At 41.1% G+C, this 18,713-nt stretch overlaps 2 protein-coding genes across 2 annotated transcripts; both read right to left on the bottom strand.

Annotated features, from left to right (window-relative positions):
* Positions 1 to 113: 113 nt before the first annotated feature.
* LOC109898870 (gremlin-2-like) lies at positions 114 to 12,278 on the bottom strand. Its single transcript, XM_020493928.2, has 2 exons — positions 10,795 to 12,278; positions 114 to 4,659 (listed from the first exon to the last, which is right to left on the bottom strand). Exon 2 carries the CDS (start codon positions 4,656 to 4,658, stop codon positions 4,104 to 4,106), a length of 555 nt encoding a protein of 184 aa, XP_020349517.1. The 5' UTR covers position 4,659; positions 10,795 to 12,278; the 3' UTR covers positions 114 to 4,103.
* A 113-nt stretch (positions 12,279 to 12,391) lies between these two features.
* LOC109899119 (regulator of G-protein signaling 7-like) lies at positions 12,392 to 17,420 on the bottom strand (the record flags this gene model as incomplete). The annotated part of the gene is made up of 4 exons (XM_031834997.1): positions 12,392 to 13,072; positions 13,499 to 13,535; positions 16,956 to 17,045; positions 17,229 to 17,420. Coding segments are annotated over 3 exons (303 nt in total), but the record flags the coding sequence as incomplete, so codon positions are not given.
* Between the last annotated feature and the right edge of the window lie 1,293 nt (positions 17,421 to 18,713).

Raw genomic sequence — 18,713 nt, 5'->3', positions numbered from 1 at the left:
TGTCACCTTGTTGGAAAGTACCACACTTTGCCGTAATCTGTCAATGATGAATTTCCCCCAGTTCCAAACAGCGCATTCTGCTGTCCAAAGTAAGAATGTAGATTTAATTAAAGAGCTAATAATTTTTGGACAGGTGCCATTGTAAAGAGAAATACATTGTTTTACAGTGAGACATGTGTTGTGGTATCAGCCTGTCCCCTGTAGCTATAGATAAGACACCAGTTAAGACAATCATGTTTTACAGTGAGACATGTGTTGTGGTATCAGCCTGTCCCCTGTAGCTATAGATAAGACACCAGTTAAGACAATCATGTTTTACAGTGAGACATGTGTTGTGGTATCAGCCTGTCCCCTGTAGCTATAGATAAGACACCAGTTAAGACAATCATGTTTTACAGTGAGACATGTGTTGTGGTATCAGCCTGTCCCCTGTAGCTATAGATAAGACACCAGTTAAGACAATCATGTTTTACAGTGAGACATGTGTTGTGGTATCAGCCTGTCCCCTGTAGCTATAGATAAGACACCAGTTAAGACAATCATGTTTTACAGTGAGACATGTGTTGTGGTATCAGCCTGTCCCCTGTAGCTATAGATAAGACACCAGTTAAGACAATCATGTTTTACAGTGAGACATGTGTTGTGGTATCAGCCTGTCCCCTGTAGCTATAGATAAGACACCAGTTAAGACAATCATGTTTTACAGTGAGACATGTGTTGTGGTATCAGCCTGTCCCCTGTAGCTATAGATAAGACACCAGTTAAGACAATCATGTTTTACAGTGAGACATGTGTTGTGGTATCAGCCTGTCCCCTGTAGCTATAGATAAGACACCAGTTAAGACAATCATGTTTTACAGTGAGACATGTGTTGTGGTATCAGCCTGTCCCCTGTAGCTATAGATAAGACACCAGTTAAGACAATCATGTTTTACAGTGAGACATGTGTTGTGGTATCAGCCTGTCCCCTGTAGCTATAGATAAGACACCAGTTAAGACAATCATGTTTTACAGTGAGACATGTGTTGTGGTATCAGCCTGTCCCCTGTAGCTATAGATAAGACACCAGTTAAGACAATCATGTTTTACAGTGAGACATGTGTTGTGGTATCAGCCTGTCCCCTGTAGCTATAGATAAGACACCAGTTAAGACAATCATGTTTTACAGTGAGACATGTGTTGTGGTATCAGCCTGTCCCCTGTAGCTATAGATAAGACACCAGTTAAGACAATCATGTTTTACAGAGAAAACAAGCTATTTATATCAATCTCTGCAATGCCTTCAAGTATAAAGAGGAGCACAAAAGTGGGCCTATATAAATATTTGCCTACCGGATAGCAAGTGCCTAGTTAAAGACAAATGAGCCAATGAAATTCAACTAAATTACTCTGTCAATACAACCTGTATGGAAACCAGTCCTGCTCAGTAAAAACCTGCATTGTGACAATCATCAGTTTATCATACACCATAGTTCAAGAATGATACGTGATGTACAGTTGTGGTTTATGCAATAAATCATGAAATGAACCGTGACTTGAGCTTAGCAGCTAAGGTATTTAGTCATCAGGACTTCTCATCATCCTCTCTTTGTTTGATTAGCTACAGAGCATCACTTTTTCTACATTTTGTTGTGTTACAGAATGGGATTCAAATGGATTTCACTGCCGTGTTTTTGTCAATGATCTACACAAAATACTCTGTAATGTCAAAGTGGCTTTTTGCTTTGAACATTTGTAAAAGATGAATGAAAAATAAAACACTAATATCTTTATTAGATAAGTATTCACCCCCCTGAGTCAATACACCTTTGGCAGTGATTACAGCTGTGTGTCTTTTTGGGTAAGTTTCCAAGAGTTTTCCATACCTGGATTGTACAACATTTGCCCATTATAATTTGTTTAATTCTTCAAGCTTTGTCAAATTGGTTGTTGATTATTGCTAGACAACCATTTTCAGATCTTGACATAGATTATCAAGCAGATTTAAGTCAATACTGAAACTCGGCCACTCAGAAAGATTCACTGTCTTCTTGGTAAGCAACTCCAGTGTAGAGTTGGCCTTGTGTTTTAGGTTATTGTCCTGCTGAAAGGTGAATTCATCTCCCAGTATCTGGTGGAAAGCAGACTGAACCAGGTTTTCCTCTAGAATTATGCATGTGCTTTGCTACATTCAGTTTCTTTTTAAGCTTTCTCTGCCCTTAGTCTTGTTCTGAACACCTCCAAAATGAGGGTCATGTGGTTTGGTAAGAAGAATGCCCCTCTTCCCACCGGTGTGATTACTACCTGTGAAGGTTTAGAGCTTGAGGTAGTCACTTCATACAAGTACTTGGGAGTATGGCTAGACAGTACACTGATCTTCTCTCAGCACATATCAAAGCTGCAGGCTGAGGTTAAATCTAGACTTGGTTTCCTCTATCGTAATCGCTCCTCTTTCACCATAGCTGCCAATCTAACCCTGAATCAGATGACCATCCTACCCATACTAGATTACGGAGACATAATTTATAGATCGGCAGGTAAGGGTGCTCTCGAGCAGCTAGATGTTCTTTACCAGTCAGCCAACAGATTTGCCACTCTCCTTATAGGACACATCACTGCACTCTATACTCCTCTGTAAACTGGTCGTCTCTGTATACCTGTCGCAAGCCCCACTGGTTGATGCTTATTTCTAAAACCCTCTTAGGCCTCACTCCTCCCTATCTGAGATACCTACTGCAGCCTTCATCCTCCACATACAACACCCATTCTGCCAGTCACATTCTTTCTTTGGTCCACCAAAGCACACACATCCCTGAGTTGCTCTTCTTTTCAATTCGCTGCAGCTAGCGCCTGGAACGAGCTGCAAAAAAACACTCAAACTGGACCGTTTTTATCTCCATCTCGTCATTCAAAGACTCAATCATGGACACGCTTACTGCTTGGCGTGATGTATTGCTGTCTCTACCTTCTTTCCCTTTGTGCTGTTGTCTGTGCTCAATAATGTTTGTACCATGTTTTGTGCTTCTACCATGTTGTGCTGCTGCCATGTTGTTGTCATCTTGTGTTTTCATGGGTTGCTGCCATGCTATGTTGTTGTATTAGGTCTCTCTTCATGTAGTGTTGTGGTGTCTCTCTTGTCGTGATGTGTGTTTTGTCCTATATTTGTATTACATTTTTAACCCCAGCCCCCGCAAAAGGAGGCCTTTTGCCTTCTGGTAAATAAGAATTTGTTCTTAACTGAATTGCCTAGTTAAATAAATGAAAATGAAAAATAAAATGTAAAGTTGTTGAGCCTATTCTTATCAACCATTGTTAGTCAACCATATCCTTCAATGCCACAACATTGTTTGCATTCAGACCACACAGATGTTTCACATGAAATAGATTGTATATATATTTATAGTGTCTTATCTTTTGACATATACTTATATAGTACCACAGTTATACATAATATAATAATATAATTTCTTTACTGGTTAGCTTGATGTTTGTCAGAATTATTTCACAGGCGGCTCTTGAATCCAAAGGCAGAAACTTAGACAGGCTATGGGGGCTTTCTCTCAGTCCGTAGCCTTATTGGCCGGAGAGTTCCCCCAGGTAAAACCCAGTAAAACATGACACAGCCAGCTTAAGAGCTCCACTTTCAGTCTAGAACTTGTTTATGTTTGTGGTTTTATATGTATGTTCCTTCTAGAGCCAACAGCCAGATGAAAGGGGCCATCAGTCCATGGCCCTAGGTAAGGTAATATCACAACCTGTATGAGCTTATAGAGAGTTGAAGGACCCAGTTGTTTCATATGATTGACTGTGTTGAACTGAAACATGTCTGTGCTTCAGTTGGTGTTGTGCTATGCATCCATCCATTTATGTCTGCACATTGTAGTTTTCACCATAGCTGTCCATATAGTCAAAGGTCTTATAGCTGGGTCACTCTGTACTATCAGTACCTGTCAGGTTCATTTTGTGTGACCAATCAAAGTGATTATGCAGAATAACCCAATATAAGGGAGAAGTACTAGCATGTCCCCTGTCATATCTACGCTATTCATGTTCATGTTAATGTTCACTTTCACTGTCACATTAGTATCCATGGTGACTGTCATGGTATGGTTCCAAAGAACTCCTCACAGTTTCCCGTTGCCAGTCACGTCCACCGACATACAGCGACACTGTTTGACACGCTGTACCTTGCGATGGCGAAAGGTAGGTTGCAGGCCCGGACAGTCCAGCTGAACAGTGAGCTGGGTAAAGCGGTGTGGCCTGCAGAAGGAACAGGACTGGAAGGGCTCCTGGACCTTGTTGTGGTTTTTCCGGCTGGACCCTGGGCCTCTATTTGAGCTGGGGCCCATGAGGTGGGGGATGTAGAAGGAGTTACACTGGCCGTAGCAGAAGCGGTTGACCACCGTACGACTTCGGCAGCCCTCCTCGCTCACCGTCTGGCGGAGGGGTTGCGTCTTGCACCAGTCACGTCGGAGGTACCGGCGCTCGGTGACCACCAGGGCCTCCCGACTTGACGAAAGGACTTCGGGTTTCCGCGGCAACAGGCGCTGACGATCTGACAGGTTGCCTTTGGTCTTGAAAGGTGAGGGGATGGAGCCTTGGGGACGGGGCTTCCTTGTTTCTGTGGCTACACAGAGTACCCCAGCCAGTAGGACTGGAATAGTGATTCTCCAAAACATTCTGGGAAAGAGAAGACAGAAAGATTAGTAACAATGCTACTAAACCAAGATTGAGCCTTGTACCTTCACAGTATAAGCAGTGAATCTACCATGAGCAGCATCTATTGGTTTAAGAATATAGCGAGGTTAGGTCTACTAGGTATCTATCAATCCTTAAGCTATTCCAGTGTAATAGCTCTCCGTCAGTCTGTGAATGTTTTGGTGTTTAGCCTATGTATGTGTGCGAACGTGCCCTTTTCAGTCTAGCCTTTCAGGCATCATTGAGGAGATCAATCTATCATCTGCAACTCCATTTGTCAATGTCTCTTTGTCATTACTTATATGTGCTTTCTTCTCAGCTACAGAACTTTATCCAGAAATAAACACTGGATAAAATAATCAGGCGTAATTAATGAAATAATTAGGCGATGCTTACTCTAGTTATAAACTATGCCCCAGATATGTAAACATGCATTAGCAGGCCAATCGTAATGCTATTAGGGGAGTGAAACATTACACTGTGGGTCCAGATCCCCACTCTGTGACCAAGCCCTATAGACCACAATGAACTGAGAGTGACCTAGCAAGTCTCTGTCTCTCTCCACACTGCCGATTGACAGATGTGAGACTGAGATGAACCCCCCCCCCCCCCCCCCGTAAGCACACACACACAGACATACATATACACACACACACAGACATACATACACAACCACACACACAATTCACAATGTCATCTGAAACGTTCTCTAGAATTTGACTTTCTGATTTGTGTTGAGAAAAGTATGCTTTAAGTTGAATATCTTTGTTGGGACTCTGAGGATTACTGGTATGTACGTATCTGTACATAACTGTCAGTGTTAATGCCAGTACAATTTGTCAATCACTCAAGAATCTTTGCAACAGATGTTGTTCTTGAATTGCATAGATAGTATAAAGTAACAATTCTGAATGTGGACCAAAACGCCCCAAGGTAATTGGCCGTTCCTATTCCCTATAAGACTTTTACATCCCTTCTCCATTTCCTGGACTTGCATACATTTTGACGGGGGACAATGACTTTATCATAATCCACTTTGGGTTTCTGTCTCTGTTTAGTTTCTGCTCTTGACCCTGGGTCATGGCGCTCTACCCTGTTAAGCTCTCCCAGTCTCAATGAAACTGTTCTAATGTTCACAGTAATCTATTGAGCAGCTGGGTCTACTGGGTCTTTGACCAGAGAGTAATTAAGTATGGAACAGTATACCCAGGAACCATGAGGCTGATGGAGGGCTAGGTACAGTATACCCAGGAACCATGAGGCTGGTGGAGGGCTAGGTACAGTATACCCAGGAACCATGAGGCTGGTGGAGGGCTAGGTACAGTATACCCAGGAACCATGAGGCTGATGGAGGGCTAGGTACAGTATACCCAGGAACCATGAGGCTGATGGAGGGCTAGGTACAGTATACCCAGGAACCATGAGGCTGATGGAGGGCTAGGTACAGTATACCCAGGAACCATGAGGCTGATGGAGAGCTAGGTACAGTATACCCAGGAACCATGAGGCTGGTGGAGGGCTAGGTACAGTATACCCAGGAACCAGGATGGTAGTGGGAGGTTTAGAGAAGACTGAATGAAAGGTGTATTGTGCATAACGGTGGTCATGAGAAGGACAAGGGAAGTCGAACCTCACCTCTTCAGTGTCATCCAGAGAAGAATGCTTTTTTTAACGTAATGTATGCGTTGATGTCAGTAAGATATTTATGTTACGCACGACTGAGTCTGGCTAAACTCTAGCATGAAGACAAACGTCCTACATAAACATACACACTCGACCACACAGTGTCAAACCTAATCATGATTTTTCCTTTGGTCCCCACTGCATCTCATTGTCTTAACCCCATCCATAATTCTGTCATTTATTCACCAGTTAAACAAATGCAATTTGCCCTAAAAATGTTGAGTGAATACTGATCATATTGTATGAATTCAGTCCTGGAAGGTGTTGTCTCTCTATATCCCCTTCATTAGATAAGACTATCCCAGGTCTGGTGACTTACAAGGCCCTGGGGGTTGGAGGGATATCCTGACTGTGTACACAGCAGATGACATATGTTATACAGTCACGTCTTCAGTCCCTTCCCACTTCCAAACTGTGCCTATGTATGATACAGCCGACCCTGCCAGCTATCGTCATCATTCTCCCAGCTAGACAAATTGTGGTTTGGAAGTTGGGGTGGAAGTAGGGGGGTTAATGATAGTGTACAGAGAGACTGTTGGAAAACAAAACAAACTCTTTAGCCCTGACTTTAGTACTTGAGGCCTCCCTCATCTACCCCCTGACTCTCTCTCTCTCTCTCTTACTAATCATCATGGAGACTGAGCCGGAGGGAGACTATTGCTTTTGTTTTTATCAGTGAGACAGAGCTAAACTGGACCACGCTATTATTGCTCAATTACAAATACTAGGGTCTATATGCTTGAATGAACAGACTCAGTCCTCGGGTCTACAAATACTGGACTCCAAAAACAAAACTGGGATAGCCATCTCCCAGAGTAAGAATTGCCAATGGCAACTTGAGCTTTACTGACTCCAGTGGGCAGCAACACTTGGATGGACATTCCGTCTGAACCAAAGTACCCAGTTCCTTTATTGGAGCAGATCAACCATGTCAGGTCAAGGGTCCTTCAATAATCCAATCCGCTAATTATTCCATCAATAAGTTCAAAGCAGTACCTTACACATGGGCCCTGAAATAGTGCTACCAATGACAAGAACTGGCCCAAAAAGACAGGCCAAAACAAAGCCTGAGCCAGACTATAATTATAGCTAGGTGCGCCAGGAAGTTTCATAGACAGATAACTCACGTCAATTATTGTATTCAATTCAACAGGCCAAAGCTCACACACAGAAAACAAAACTCTGTGTTTTTACATGAAAGCAATTACATTAGGTGCAAGCATGTCATTATCTTAATTTGTGGCTTGTATTTCCCAAAACTGGCCTCTTCCGGCTCATTAAAAGTGAAAACATCCATTTTGAAGAACTTTGGGTGAATGTGTCAAATGCCAACATGCCATGAGGGGACCCTGAGCTGTTTGGACAGCCATTTGTCACCACAATCTATCTTCATAATTTCTACCAGCTGAGAGATGCTATGCTGGTCTATTCCAGTTAGGAGAGGCAGTTTGGACTCCATCGCCCTCAGCATTGGTGGAGATGTTTACCCTGCTCTGTACAGTACACACAGAATGAGAACAACATATTGTAGCAAACAGCAGGGCAGAGAAGTGAACCTGGGTCACTGGCATGAAAGACAAACCACCAGAGGCATTGCACCAATAGGGTTTAACCCACATTGTGGGAATTGTAATGTGGCTCATATAGGGAGGATCGCTACAATATCATTGAAAGGGTGTTCCCCACCTAGAGGGAGTTAATCACAGCATAACATAACCAACCCTAAATTGGAGCTGAACACACAACGACAGGCCTGTACAGTCCCTACCAGTGTCTGTTTGGATAACTTAAATCTGTCAAGTGAGCATAGGAGGTTGGTGGCACCTTAATTGGGGAGGATGGGCTCGTGGTAATGACTGGAGCGGAATAGATGGAATGGTATCAAATACATCTCAAACATGTTTTGATGCCATTCCATTTGCTCCGTTCCAGACATTATTATGAGCCACCCTCCCCTAAGCAGCCTCCACTGCAAGTGAGAAAAACAGTGTTAAAAAATATACCAATTACAAGTCTAGAGAAGGTGGTATTTGAATAAATGAAACTTGGGAGATTCAGTGAGAATTAATTGCTCTACTCCAACAAGGCAAGGCATTGTTTAAATTTTACAAACAGAGAGTATGTTTGGAAATGTATATTTAATATGCATTTTATATCTGGTTGTTTGGATCCTGGATACTGATTGGACAAGCAGCGTTGTATTGGAAGTCACAGTCACACTATGGCTGCTAACAGTTCCATCTGAAAATGATCACTGCGCCTCCATAAGAATATCATGTTCACGTTGCCATCCAAATCATTTCTTGTATTTATCACTACTCGCACATTATTTCACCTTGCCTCCAGCCTAGCATTTAGTTTGGTAGAGCGGGGTTAATGTAAGACTTGCTGTCTGCCTGTCCAACCTCAGAAACAATGTTTCTCTTTAGAATTTCTATCACTGTAGCTACAATACATAGAGTAAACAGTGCCCAGACTAGACGAGACAACTTCTTATGAACCAGGTGAAATCAAGCATCAATGTCATTATCATGGACATATCCAAGTAAATGCCAATAGAAAAAATGCTCAAACAAACAAAATATACAGCTAACGTCAATGTGTACTGTCACTCCAGGTTCAATGTGTACTGTCACTCCAGGTTCAATGTGTACTGTCACTCCAGGTTCAATGTGTACTGTCACTCCAGGTTCAATGTGTACTGTCACTCCAGGTTCAATGTGTACTGTCACTCCAGGTTCAATGTGTACTGTCACTCCAGGTTCAATGTGTACTGTCACTCCAGGTTCAATGTGTACTGTCACTCCAGGTTCAATGTGTACTGTCACTCCAGGTTCAATGTGTATTGTCACTCCAGGTTCAATGTGTACTGTCACTCCAGGTTCAATGTTTGACGTGACTGAGTTAGGTGAAGTTGGCTTGCTAGCTAAAACATGACAATAACGTTATCCAGCCTGCACAGCAAACATTTTGTTTAGAGCTGATGACCAGTGCTTTTGCATAGCAACTATGCAAATATCATTTGTAGCAACATGACCAAAATAACTAACAACGGATTTTCGTCTGGACTATATCTTCTCGTGGAAGAATGAAAGTATATTAATTTCCTTAGCAAAAATATGTAATTCATTGTTATTTGTATTTGTCGTTAACAGTTTTATAAAATAAATAAGGCACAAGAGGCAGTGCTGCATCATGAAGGAATTAAGCAATAAGGCACAAGAGGCAGTGCTGCATCATGAAGGAATTAAGCAATAAGGCACAAGAGGCAGTGCTGCATCATGAAGGAATTAAGCAATAAGGCACAAGAGGCAGTGCTGCATCATGAATGAATTAAGCAATAAGGCACAAGGGGCAGTGCTGTATCATGAATGAATTAAGCAATAAGGCACAAGAGGCAGTTCTGCATCATGAATGAATTAAGCAATAAGGCACAAGGGGCAGTGCTGTATCATGAATGAATTAAGCAATAAGGCACAAGAGGCAGTGCTGCATCATGAATGAATTAAGCAATAAGGCACAAGATGCAGTGCTGTATCATGAATGAATTAAGCAATAAGGCACAAGAGGCAGTTCTGCATCATGAATGAATTAAGCAATAAGGCACAAGAGGCAGTGCTGCATCATGAATGAATTAAGCAATAAGTTACAAGAGGCAGTGCTGCATCATGAATATCGGGCTGAACATCGCCATTTACCTGTGACTGTATTCATGATACAGCACTGCCTCTTGTGCCTTATTGCTTAATTAACAAAGAGCTTGTTGGATGAAATTGGATATAATAAGGGTGTGGGAAGGGTTTATATCAGGACAAAGATGTGTGTCCTGCCTAAAAATCCTCTTTGGAATTGACATTTCAGCCATTTAGCAGACACTCTTATCCAGAACAACTTACAGTAGTGAGTGGATACATTTTCACACTGGTCCCCCATGGGAATCGAACCCTCAACCCTAGCATTGCAAGCACCATGCTCTGCCAACTGAGCCACATGGAAATCAGATTCTGTGACGCTAGGTGGAGCAGTAACCAGAGCGGTGAGTCAGATCAGAAGCCATGCTCGCTACTCACACAACATTCACTCATGTCACACACATAATTCATCTCTCACATATTCACACTCTCTCTAATAGACACATGCACACTGATGGATTTACACTTTGACACAAAGTTACATTCTCACCTTAATGCTACCATACCTCTCACACCTACCCACATCAAATCATTGCTTACTAAAGGTCTTTCATTCATTAGCCAAATCAGCAATCACACACACACCCATTAACTCACAGACGGCTCTCACCTCCATTAACATTCAGGAAAATGATTCCTATGATTGAATCCCACCCTCTATACTTGTCTCTCTCCAGCCTGAAAAACTGACCAGCCACCAAGGACCACTGCATGTCCTGAAGGAGAAAGACAGTGACTGTACCTCTTGCCACAGTGTCCCGGGACAGTGGGGTGATCCTGTCTCCGTTAGGGGTAGCTGTCCACCCTTACCAGTCCTGGAGAGTGAATCCTGGTATTGGTTTCCATGGGAACAGCAGTGGTTACTGAGGTGGATTGTCAGTTGCGTGTCCCAAGGTCTGTGGTCCTGTTTCTCTCCACTGAGTCTGTATTTTTGAGTTTATTAATAATCCATGTCTATCTCATATCCATCTCAAATATATATGATCTAATAATACATGTAATTATCTCTTAACCTTTCTCTGTAATCTTTCTTTCCATGCCAATGGGTTTCTATGTCTGTGTATCCTAGTTCTGTGTCTGTAGGTCTGTGCGTCTCTGTATGTCTCCTGCTGGGTTTGGACTCTCACTTCTGCTTCCTCCTAGACATAGACGGGGGCTTTCTATTGGCTCTGATCACAACATGAATCAAACCAAGCCTCACCTCTCTCCCTTCCCTACCTCTTTTTCTCAATACTTATCCCCCCTCCTCCTTCCACAAACATACTCACTGCTGACTCTCCAGTCTTGAAATCCCGTCAGTCTTTTGCTCTCTCCCTCCCGGTTCCCTTCTTCCCTCTATTACTCCCTCTCTTAGTCTGATACCCCAAATCCCTCTTGCTCTCCCATTTCCCCTTCACGCAATTTCCTCCCTGGCTTACCCTTCGTCTCTAGCTCACTTTCATACTCATCTCTCTCTCTCTCTCTCTTTCCATCTATCCACCTTTCTTCTCACCTGAACATGAGGTGGGTTCAATGATTAGGGGTGTTCCAGTGCCACTGGAAAGTCTTCAATACAGAGGTCTCTTTGGGTGTGTGAAATCACATAATCCATAAATCAGTCTTACTCCTGCGTCAACTCCATACTCCATACGTCGACTGGACCCTTTGAAATTGACATTCCCATTCCTTTGGTTTAGGCATACAGAAGTAAGACAATTATGTGTGTGGTTCTGATTTCTGACCACTGGAACTAAGACAAAAAACACTGTCTGTCATTCACCATCAAAGATCTGAAACGTCTACCAAAAAAAAAAGCGTTAGACTCGCCAAACAATAACTATTTCATCATTTCATCATACCAGTAGAGAATGGCACGACACTACAGCAGCAGAATTCAGGCCTCAGTCTTTGTCCATACTTTGACTAATGTGTTTAGTCATGGTTTCTCATTGGTTAAATATACTGAGTGGCCTAAAATATACTGAGTGACCTAAAGGTTATGGTTTGTGAAACTTTGAATATTGTATTAGAATTAAGCCTTACTTTTTGTACAGTATAGGAAATGTCTAAATTTTTTGACAAATAACACATTTGAATAAAATCAAGCAAAGCATAATTTGTTGTAAACATAAAACATATTCCCTTAAGTTACAGTAAAATAATAGAAAACGAGCTACTGCTCTGTTAAATCTACCACCATCTAGCTGTAACAACTAAAACTGCAGATGACAGTCTGTCCCCTCAGCAGACAGAGCAGAGAGAGATTAATAATGATCTATTACAATGACCCCAGATCAGTATGTCCATCTACTCTTTGCTGACCAGTACAAAATGTATTGATTCATTACCAGGACAGTGAAAACAGATAAAGGGACAACTTTAATACATTTTAAGTGTCTTTAAATATGGTATAAAAATAAATGCAGGAGAGAGTAACAAAGAATTACGTTTTACATAAGACAGAAAACACCTTTTCTTACAGCTCAAATGTGACTTTACAAGTGTAATGAAAACTGTGCTAATTATTGTAGTGCAATAAAATCAATGCAAAATGAACATAACAATTTACATTTCTGCATACCGCACAACACTTCCCTTAGCGTGACCAAAGTATCTGTGATTACAGATCGAGTACTGTATAGTGATGATATTTTGAATAGATTTTACTGTTAAGCTCACGTTTCCTTCATTTTTTTACATTTCTGACATTATTAGCTCAGCTGGAGAGGGACATACGTGTCCATCAGATATGGTGTAAGTAACTGGACACTGACTTTCTGGAAAGGCATTATCCAGCCCCAATATTTTCAAAAGTCTCCAAATGCCTCTCCTTTCCAATAGTAGACATAGATCAGGTAAAAGGAATAACAAGTCTTCTCCTTGGACATGCAACATCTGATGTACTGTCCCGCTCATCGTCTGAGTGGAAAGCAAACGGCGATGACGTAGAAATGATATGGTCCTCCTCTATATCCGAGAGTGGCTATGTTTTAGCATGATGGCACAAGACTGGTCAGCCTCTTTGATGTAAGGGGTTTCCCCTGTCAGAAGAAGAAGAGGATAGGGATTGAGAAGATACAGTAGAAAATGTAATCATATATCCATCCTGACACCATCCTGTAATCTTAGCGTGTGGAAAAGTCATACTGTATGTCAGCAGAGGGTGTAAGAGTTCTACCAGTTTGGAATATGGAAGTGTGTGTGAGGGAATGTCTGGGTTATACTGACATCCTATGGGCATCAAGTGTACAACTTGATATGGCATCATACTGTGTTATGTGATGTCAGACATGCTGTAGGGTCCTGAATCTGAGTAAAGTTCATTCAATTAATACAGTTTACATCAAGAGCTATCAAGAGCTTTATTAATGCACTAATGCGAGGGAAAACACAGGATGACAGTAAGTGAGGTGAGCAACCACATGCAATTTACTGTAACACTCGGCACAGAGCTTTGGCATTATTACCTGGAAGCAAAATCCTTCAAAACAAGTTCTTACTTTTCTGTAGGGACAAGGAGAGAACACAGAATGAGGGAGGACATTTTGGCAGGTTGGTTTCAGAGGCCAAAATGTGAGACATGCAGGAGAGGTCACATGCCTCTGTCCTGAATCAGCTCAGCTGACTCATCTAACTCTCAGAAGAGTTAACTCATCAAATGCAGCATTTTGTAGCAACCTACATTAATAAAACGTGACTTCACAAGAATAGACGGGTTGGTTGTTCACCACAAAACTGACATTTGCGCAACTATGGGGCAAAACAGACAGGGTTGGTTTAGACTGTTGACAACATGTAAACTATGTTTAATCTCCAAATTAGCACTTTTTTGCACAATGAGCACTTTTGTCTCTGAAATACATCGTTATAGTTGTTGGCTAGTTAGCTTCCAAATTTTTGCCATATTAGCATAGACATGACATCAGTCAAAACACCTTAAAACAAGACATGGTATCAATAACAAGATACGAACTGAAACGAGCTACCTATGATACCCCACATGGCAGCTTCTTGTAATTGTTGCTAGCTATCTGACGGTTCAGAATCATATCAATGCACGCCTTCCAGGCCACAGCGATGCACGTGCATCATTTTTGTGACGTTTACATCCAACCCGTCTACTGTATAAAACTAAATGAATAGGTCATACACTGACGTTCAAAGGTTTGGGGTCACTTAGAAATGTCCTTGTTTTTGAAAGAATAGCACGTTTCTTGTCCATTAAAATATCATCAAATTGATTAAAAAAAATACAGTTGTTAATGTTGTAAATGACTATTGTAGCTGAAAACGGCTGATTTTTAATGGAATATTTACATAGGCGTACAGGGGCCCATTATCGGAAACCATCACTCCTGTGTTCCAATGGCATGTTGTGTTAGCTAATCCAAGTTTATCATTTTAAAAGGCTAATTGATCATTAGAAAACCCTTTTGCAAATATGTTAGCACAGCTGAAAACTGTTGTTCTGATTAAAGAAGCAATAAAACTGTCCTTCTTTAGACTAGTTGAGTATCTGGAGCAGCAGCATTTGTGGGTTCGATTACAGGCTCAAAATGTCCAGAAACAAAGACCTTTCTTCTGAAGCTTGTCAGTCTATTCTTGTTCTGAGAAATGAAGGCTATTTCATGTGAGAAATTGCCAGGAAACTGAAGATCTCGTACAACGAGAACAGCACAAACTAGCGCTAATCAGAATTGGAACACAGGAATGATGGTTGCTGATAATGGGCCTCTGTACGCCTACGTAGATATTCCATAAAAAAATCTTCCATTTACAACATTAACAATGTCTACACTGTATTTATGATCAATTTGCTGTTATTTTAATGGGCAAGAAATGTGCTTTTCTTTAAAAAACAAGGACATTTCTAAGTGACCCCAAACTTTTGAACGGTAGTGTACTTGTGTTCATCTAACTCTTGTGCATCTAACTCTTGAAATGTAATGGTGAATGTCTAACTACCATTGTTGCAAAATTATTGTTTTCATCATTAAATGTCTTATCAATCAGTTAATCATGAAATATAAAGGCACTTTTCTCAAATGAAACACAATAATTCTGTTCAAAAGGAACAAATCTCTTAGGGCCGGATTCAATTAGATACGCTTTAGCCGACATCTGATGTTTCAATGGTGTTGGAGGTGGAACTGCTTTAGAGCTGTCAAATCCACAAGCAGCTCCCGCCATTATACACTGGAATGTGAGATATCATTTACACTTTCATTAGGCTGATAGAAATCCTCATTATTTAGTTAAATGATTTTCAATTTGAGCATCATTATTATTATTTTTATTTGGGGGGGGGTTTCTTCAATTATTCAACAACAGAACATTACAATACAGCAAGAGTAATAAGTACTACAACCAAAGATAATTCAATCCTTCCCACCCCCCAAAATAAAATAAAAAATTAATTAAAACAATGACAAATTAGAATAGTAATAATAATAATAATAATGACTAAATATGACAAATGACAAGAGAGACCAACATATTCACAAAGCAATACAAACAGTAAATTACAAAGAGACAATAGCTACATCGATCTACAAGCTCACATCCACCAACCCCAATGGAAGAGTTTCCATATAGTCCAGGAAGGGTTGTCATATTTTTAGTTGTTGAATTTATTTCTTAAAGCATAGGTAATCTTCTCCATAGGAATACTCTTATTCATTTCAGAGAGCCATCTTGTAATTGGGAGAGGGGAATCTGATTTCCTTCCATGTCAATGCGACATATTTTCTTGCAGTGACAGGGCGATTTCTGTACATTTGATGTTGGAGTTATTCCTCATCTCTAGGCAGAACGTTCATCTTAATTCAGCTAATTCTCCCAAATAATGTAAGAGGCAGATCTATCCATCTATTCAAGTCATCCACCACCTTCTGACCCAAGACAGTAGTTAAGCTTGTACAAATTTCTTAAGTAATTATCAACTGTGATTCCTAGATATGTGAACCACTGGGGGGGGGGGGACCATCTGAAGGGACCTGTTTTCTCACAGATGCTATAGTCAAAGCGAGTCAGTGGAAGTATTTCACTTTTGTCTATGTTGACTTTGTAACCTGACATAGAGCTGTATGTACCCAAAAGCTTTTGTAGTTTTGAGAGGGATCCGGTCGGGTCAGGGAGGAACAAAATAATGTTGTCTAAGAACAATGAGACCTTGTGCATTATCTGGCCTACCTGAAAGCCCTTTAGGCCAGGATCCGTTCTTATGGCGAGGGGTTCTGTGGCTAGCACAAAAAGGAGTGGGGAAAGTGAACAGCCCTGTCTACTACCTCTAAAGAGTGGGAATGTGGCTGACATCATGCCATTAGTGGTGATCTTAGCTTGCGGTTTATGGTATAAAGTCATAACCCAGTTGACAAACTAAAGTTAAATTTACCAAGGACCTTGAATAGGTATGACCATAACAGGTATGGCCACTCCAGCCTATCGAAGGCCTTTTCAGCATCTAGAGATACTGTTATACTATGATCACTCCTCACACTGTGAATTATGTTGAATAACCAGCACAAATGATTGGTGGAGGATCAGGTTTGGCAAATATTGTCCTAATCTGTTAGCCAACACCTTAGAAATCAATTTATAGTTGGCATTGAGGAACCTTATCGGCCTATAGGAAGAGCATTGTAGAGGATCTTAATTTTTTTATGTATAACTTTTATAATAGCCGTGGAAAAGGAGTCCGGAAGGCTCTGCGTCTCAGCAGATACATTTAGAACATCCATCAAGAGAGGAATAAGCAAATCCTTAAACTCCCTATAAAACGATTTCTGTTTTTGTAAAGGGCCGATCTAGTTCGTTTTGGTTTTCAATTGTAGACAGTATATCATTGCTGGTTCCATTCCATCAGAAGTGTCTAACTTAGAATTGTATTGTTTAAATGAATCAATAAGGCTTTGAACACCTTACCTTCTTCTTGGCCTGTAACAGCTCCTGATAGGCACTGGAACGGATGAAGCGGCTATAGGAGTCACTCTTCATCAGCTTGAAGATGTGATCCTGTCAACCACAAGGAAATGGTTCAACCACAGGTCACGTAGTAAGAACCCTTGATAAGATTCAACGTTCCAGAATACTTTATGGTCTGAAGAATGTACTGAACAGTATAGTAGCTTATCCAGCTGATACAAAAGTCAGTAACTTGCCTATGTAAAGTTCACAGACATATTATTATAGCGTTACCTGTGCGTCTTCAAAGGCATAGCGTCCAGGGTCCTTGACATTCTGGGTGGTCTTGTCGTAGCTCTTAGAATCAACATTGATGGCACTGGGAGCTCCAGAGGCCAGGAACTCCTGCCAGATCTCCTGAACCCGGGTCGGGACCTCCCGGATTGGCCTCTTCTTCACCTCCTGGACCGCTAGCCAGAACCTGCAAGACACAACACAGGGGGTGTGTGTGTAAAAAAAAAAATATTGAATTTATATACAGTACCAGTCAAAAGTTTGGACACTCATTCAAGGGTTTTTCTTTATTTTTACTATTTTATACATTGTAGAATAATAGTGAAGACATCAACACTATGAAATAACACATATGAAATCATGTAGTATGACTTGATGACAGCTGTGTACACTCTTGGCATTCTCTCAACCAGCATCACGAGGTAGTCACTTGGAATGCATTTCAATTAACAGGTATGTCTCGTTAAAAGATCATTTGTGGAATTTCTTTCCTTGTTAATGCGTTTGAGCCAATCAGTTGTTTTGTGACAAGGTAGGAGTGGTATACAGAAGATATCCCTCTTTGGTAAAAGACTAAGTCCATATTATCACAAGAACAGCTCAAACAAGCAAAGAGGAACGACAGCACATCATTACTTTAAGACATGGTCAGTCAATGTGGAAAATTTCAAGAACTTTGAAAGTTTCTTCAACTGCAGTTGCAAAAACCATCAAGCGTTATGATGAAACTGGCTCTCATGAGGACCGCCACAGGAAAGGACGACCCAGAGTTACCTCTGCTGCAGAGGATAAGTTAAATAGAGTTACCAGCCTCAGAAATTGCTGCCCAAATAAATGCTTTGCAGAGTTCAAGTAACAGACATACAGTTGAAGTCGGAAATATACTGTACATATACTTAGATTGGAGTGATTAAAACTCATCCTTCAACCACTCCACACATTTCTTGTTAACAAACTATAGATTTGGCAAGTCGGTTAGGACATGTACTTTGTGCATGACACAAGAAATGTTCCAACAATTGATTACAGACAGATTATTTCACTTATAATTCACTGTATCACAATTCCAGTGGGTCAGAAGTTACATACACTAAGTTGACTGTGCCTTTAACCAGCTTGGAAATTTCCAGAAAATAATGTCATGGCTTTAGAAGCTTCTGAAATGCTAATTGACATAATTTCAGTCATTTGGAGGTTTACCTGTAGATGTAACATCTCAAGACATCAGTCAGGAAGTTAAAGCTTGGTCGCGAATGGGTCTTCCAAATGTACAATGACCCCAAGCATACTTCCAAAGTTGTGGCAAAATGGCTTAAGGACAACAAAGTCAAGGTATTGGAGTGGCCATCACAAAGCCCTGACCTCAATCCTATAGAACATTTGAGGGCAGAACTTAAAAAGCATGTGCGAGCAAGGAGGCCTACAAACCTGACTCAGTTACACCAGCTCTGTCAGGAGGAATGGGCCAAAATTCACCCAACTTAT

The sequence above is a fragment of the Oncorhynchus kisutch genome, linkage group LG11 (genome assembly GCF_002021735.2).
Source record: "Oncorhynchus kisutch isolate 150728-3 linkage group LG11, Okis_V2, whole genome shotgun sequence".
NCBI classification, from domain to species: Eukaryota; Metazoa; Chordata; class Actinopteri; order Salmoniformes; family Salmonidae; genus Oncorhynchus; species Oncorhynchus kisutch.
Note: the sequence above shows the minus strand (reverse complement) of the source record. Positions and strands in the feature narration are given on the sequence as shown.

Bases quoted from the DNA above. Each gene is read 5' to 3' on its own strand.
- LOC109898870 (XM_020493928.2), bottom strand. From the start codon at position 4,658: ATGTTTTGGAGAATCACTATTCCAGTCCTACTGGCTGGGGTACTCTGT.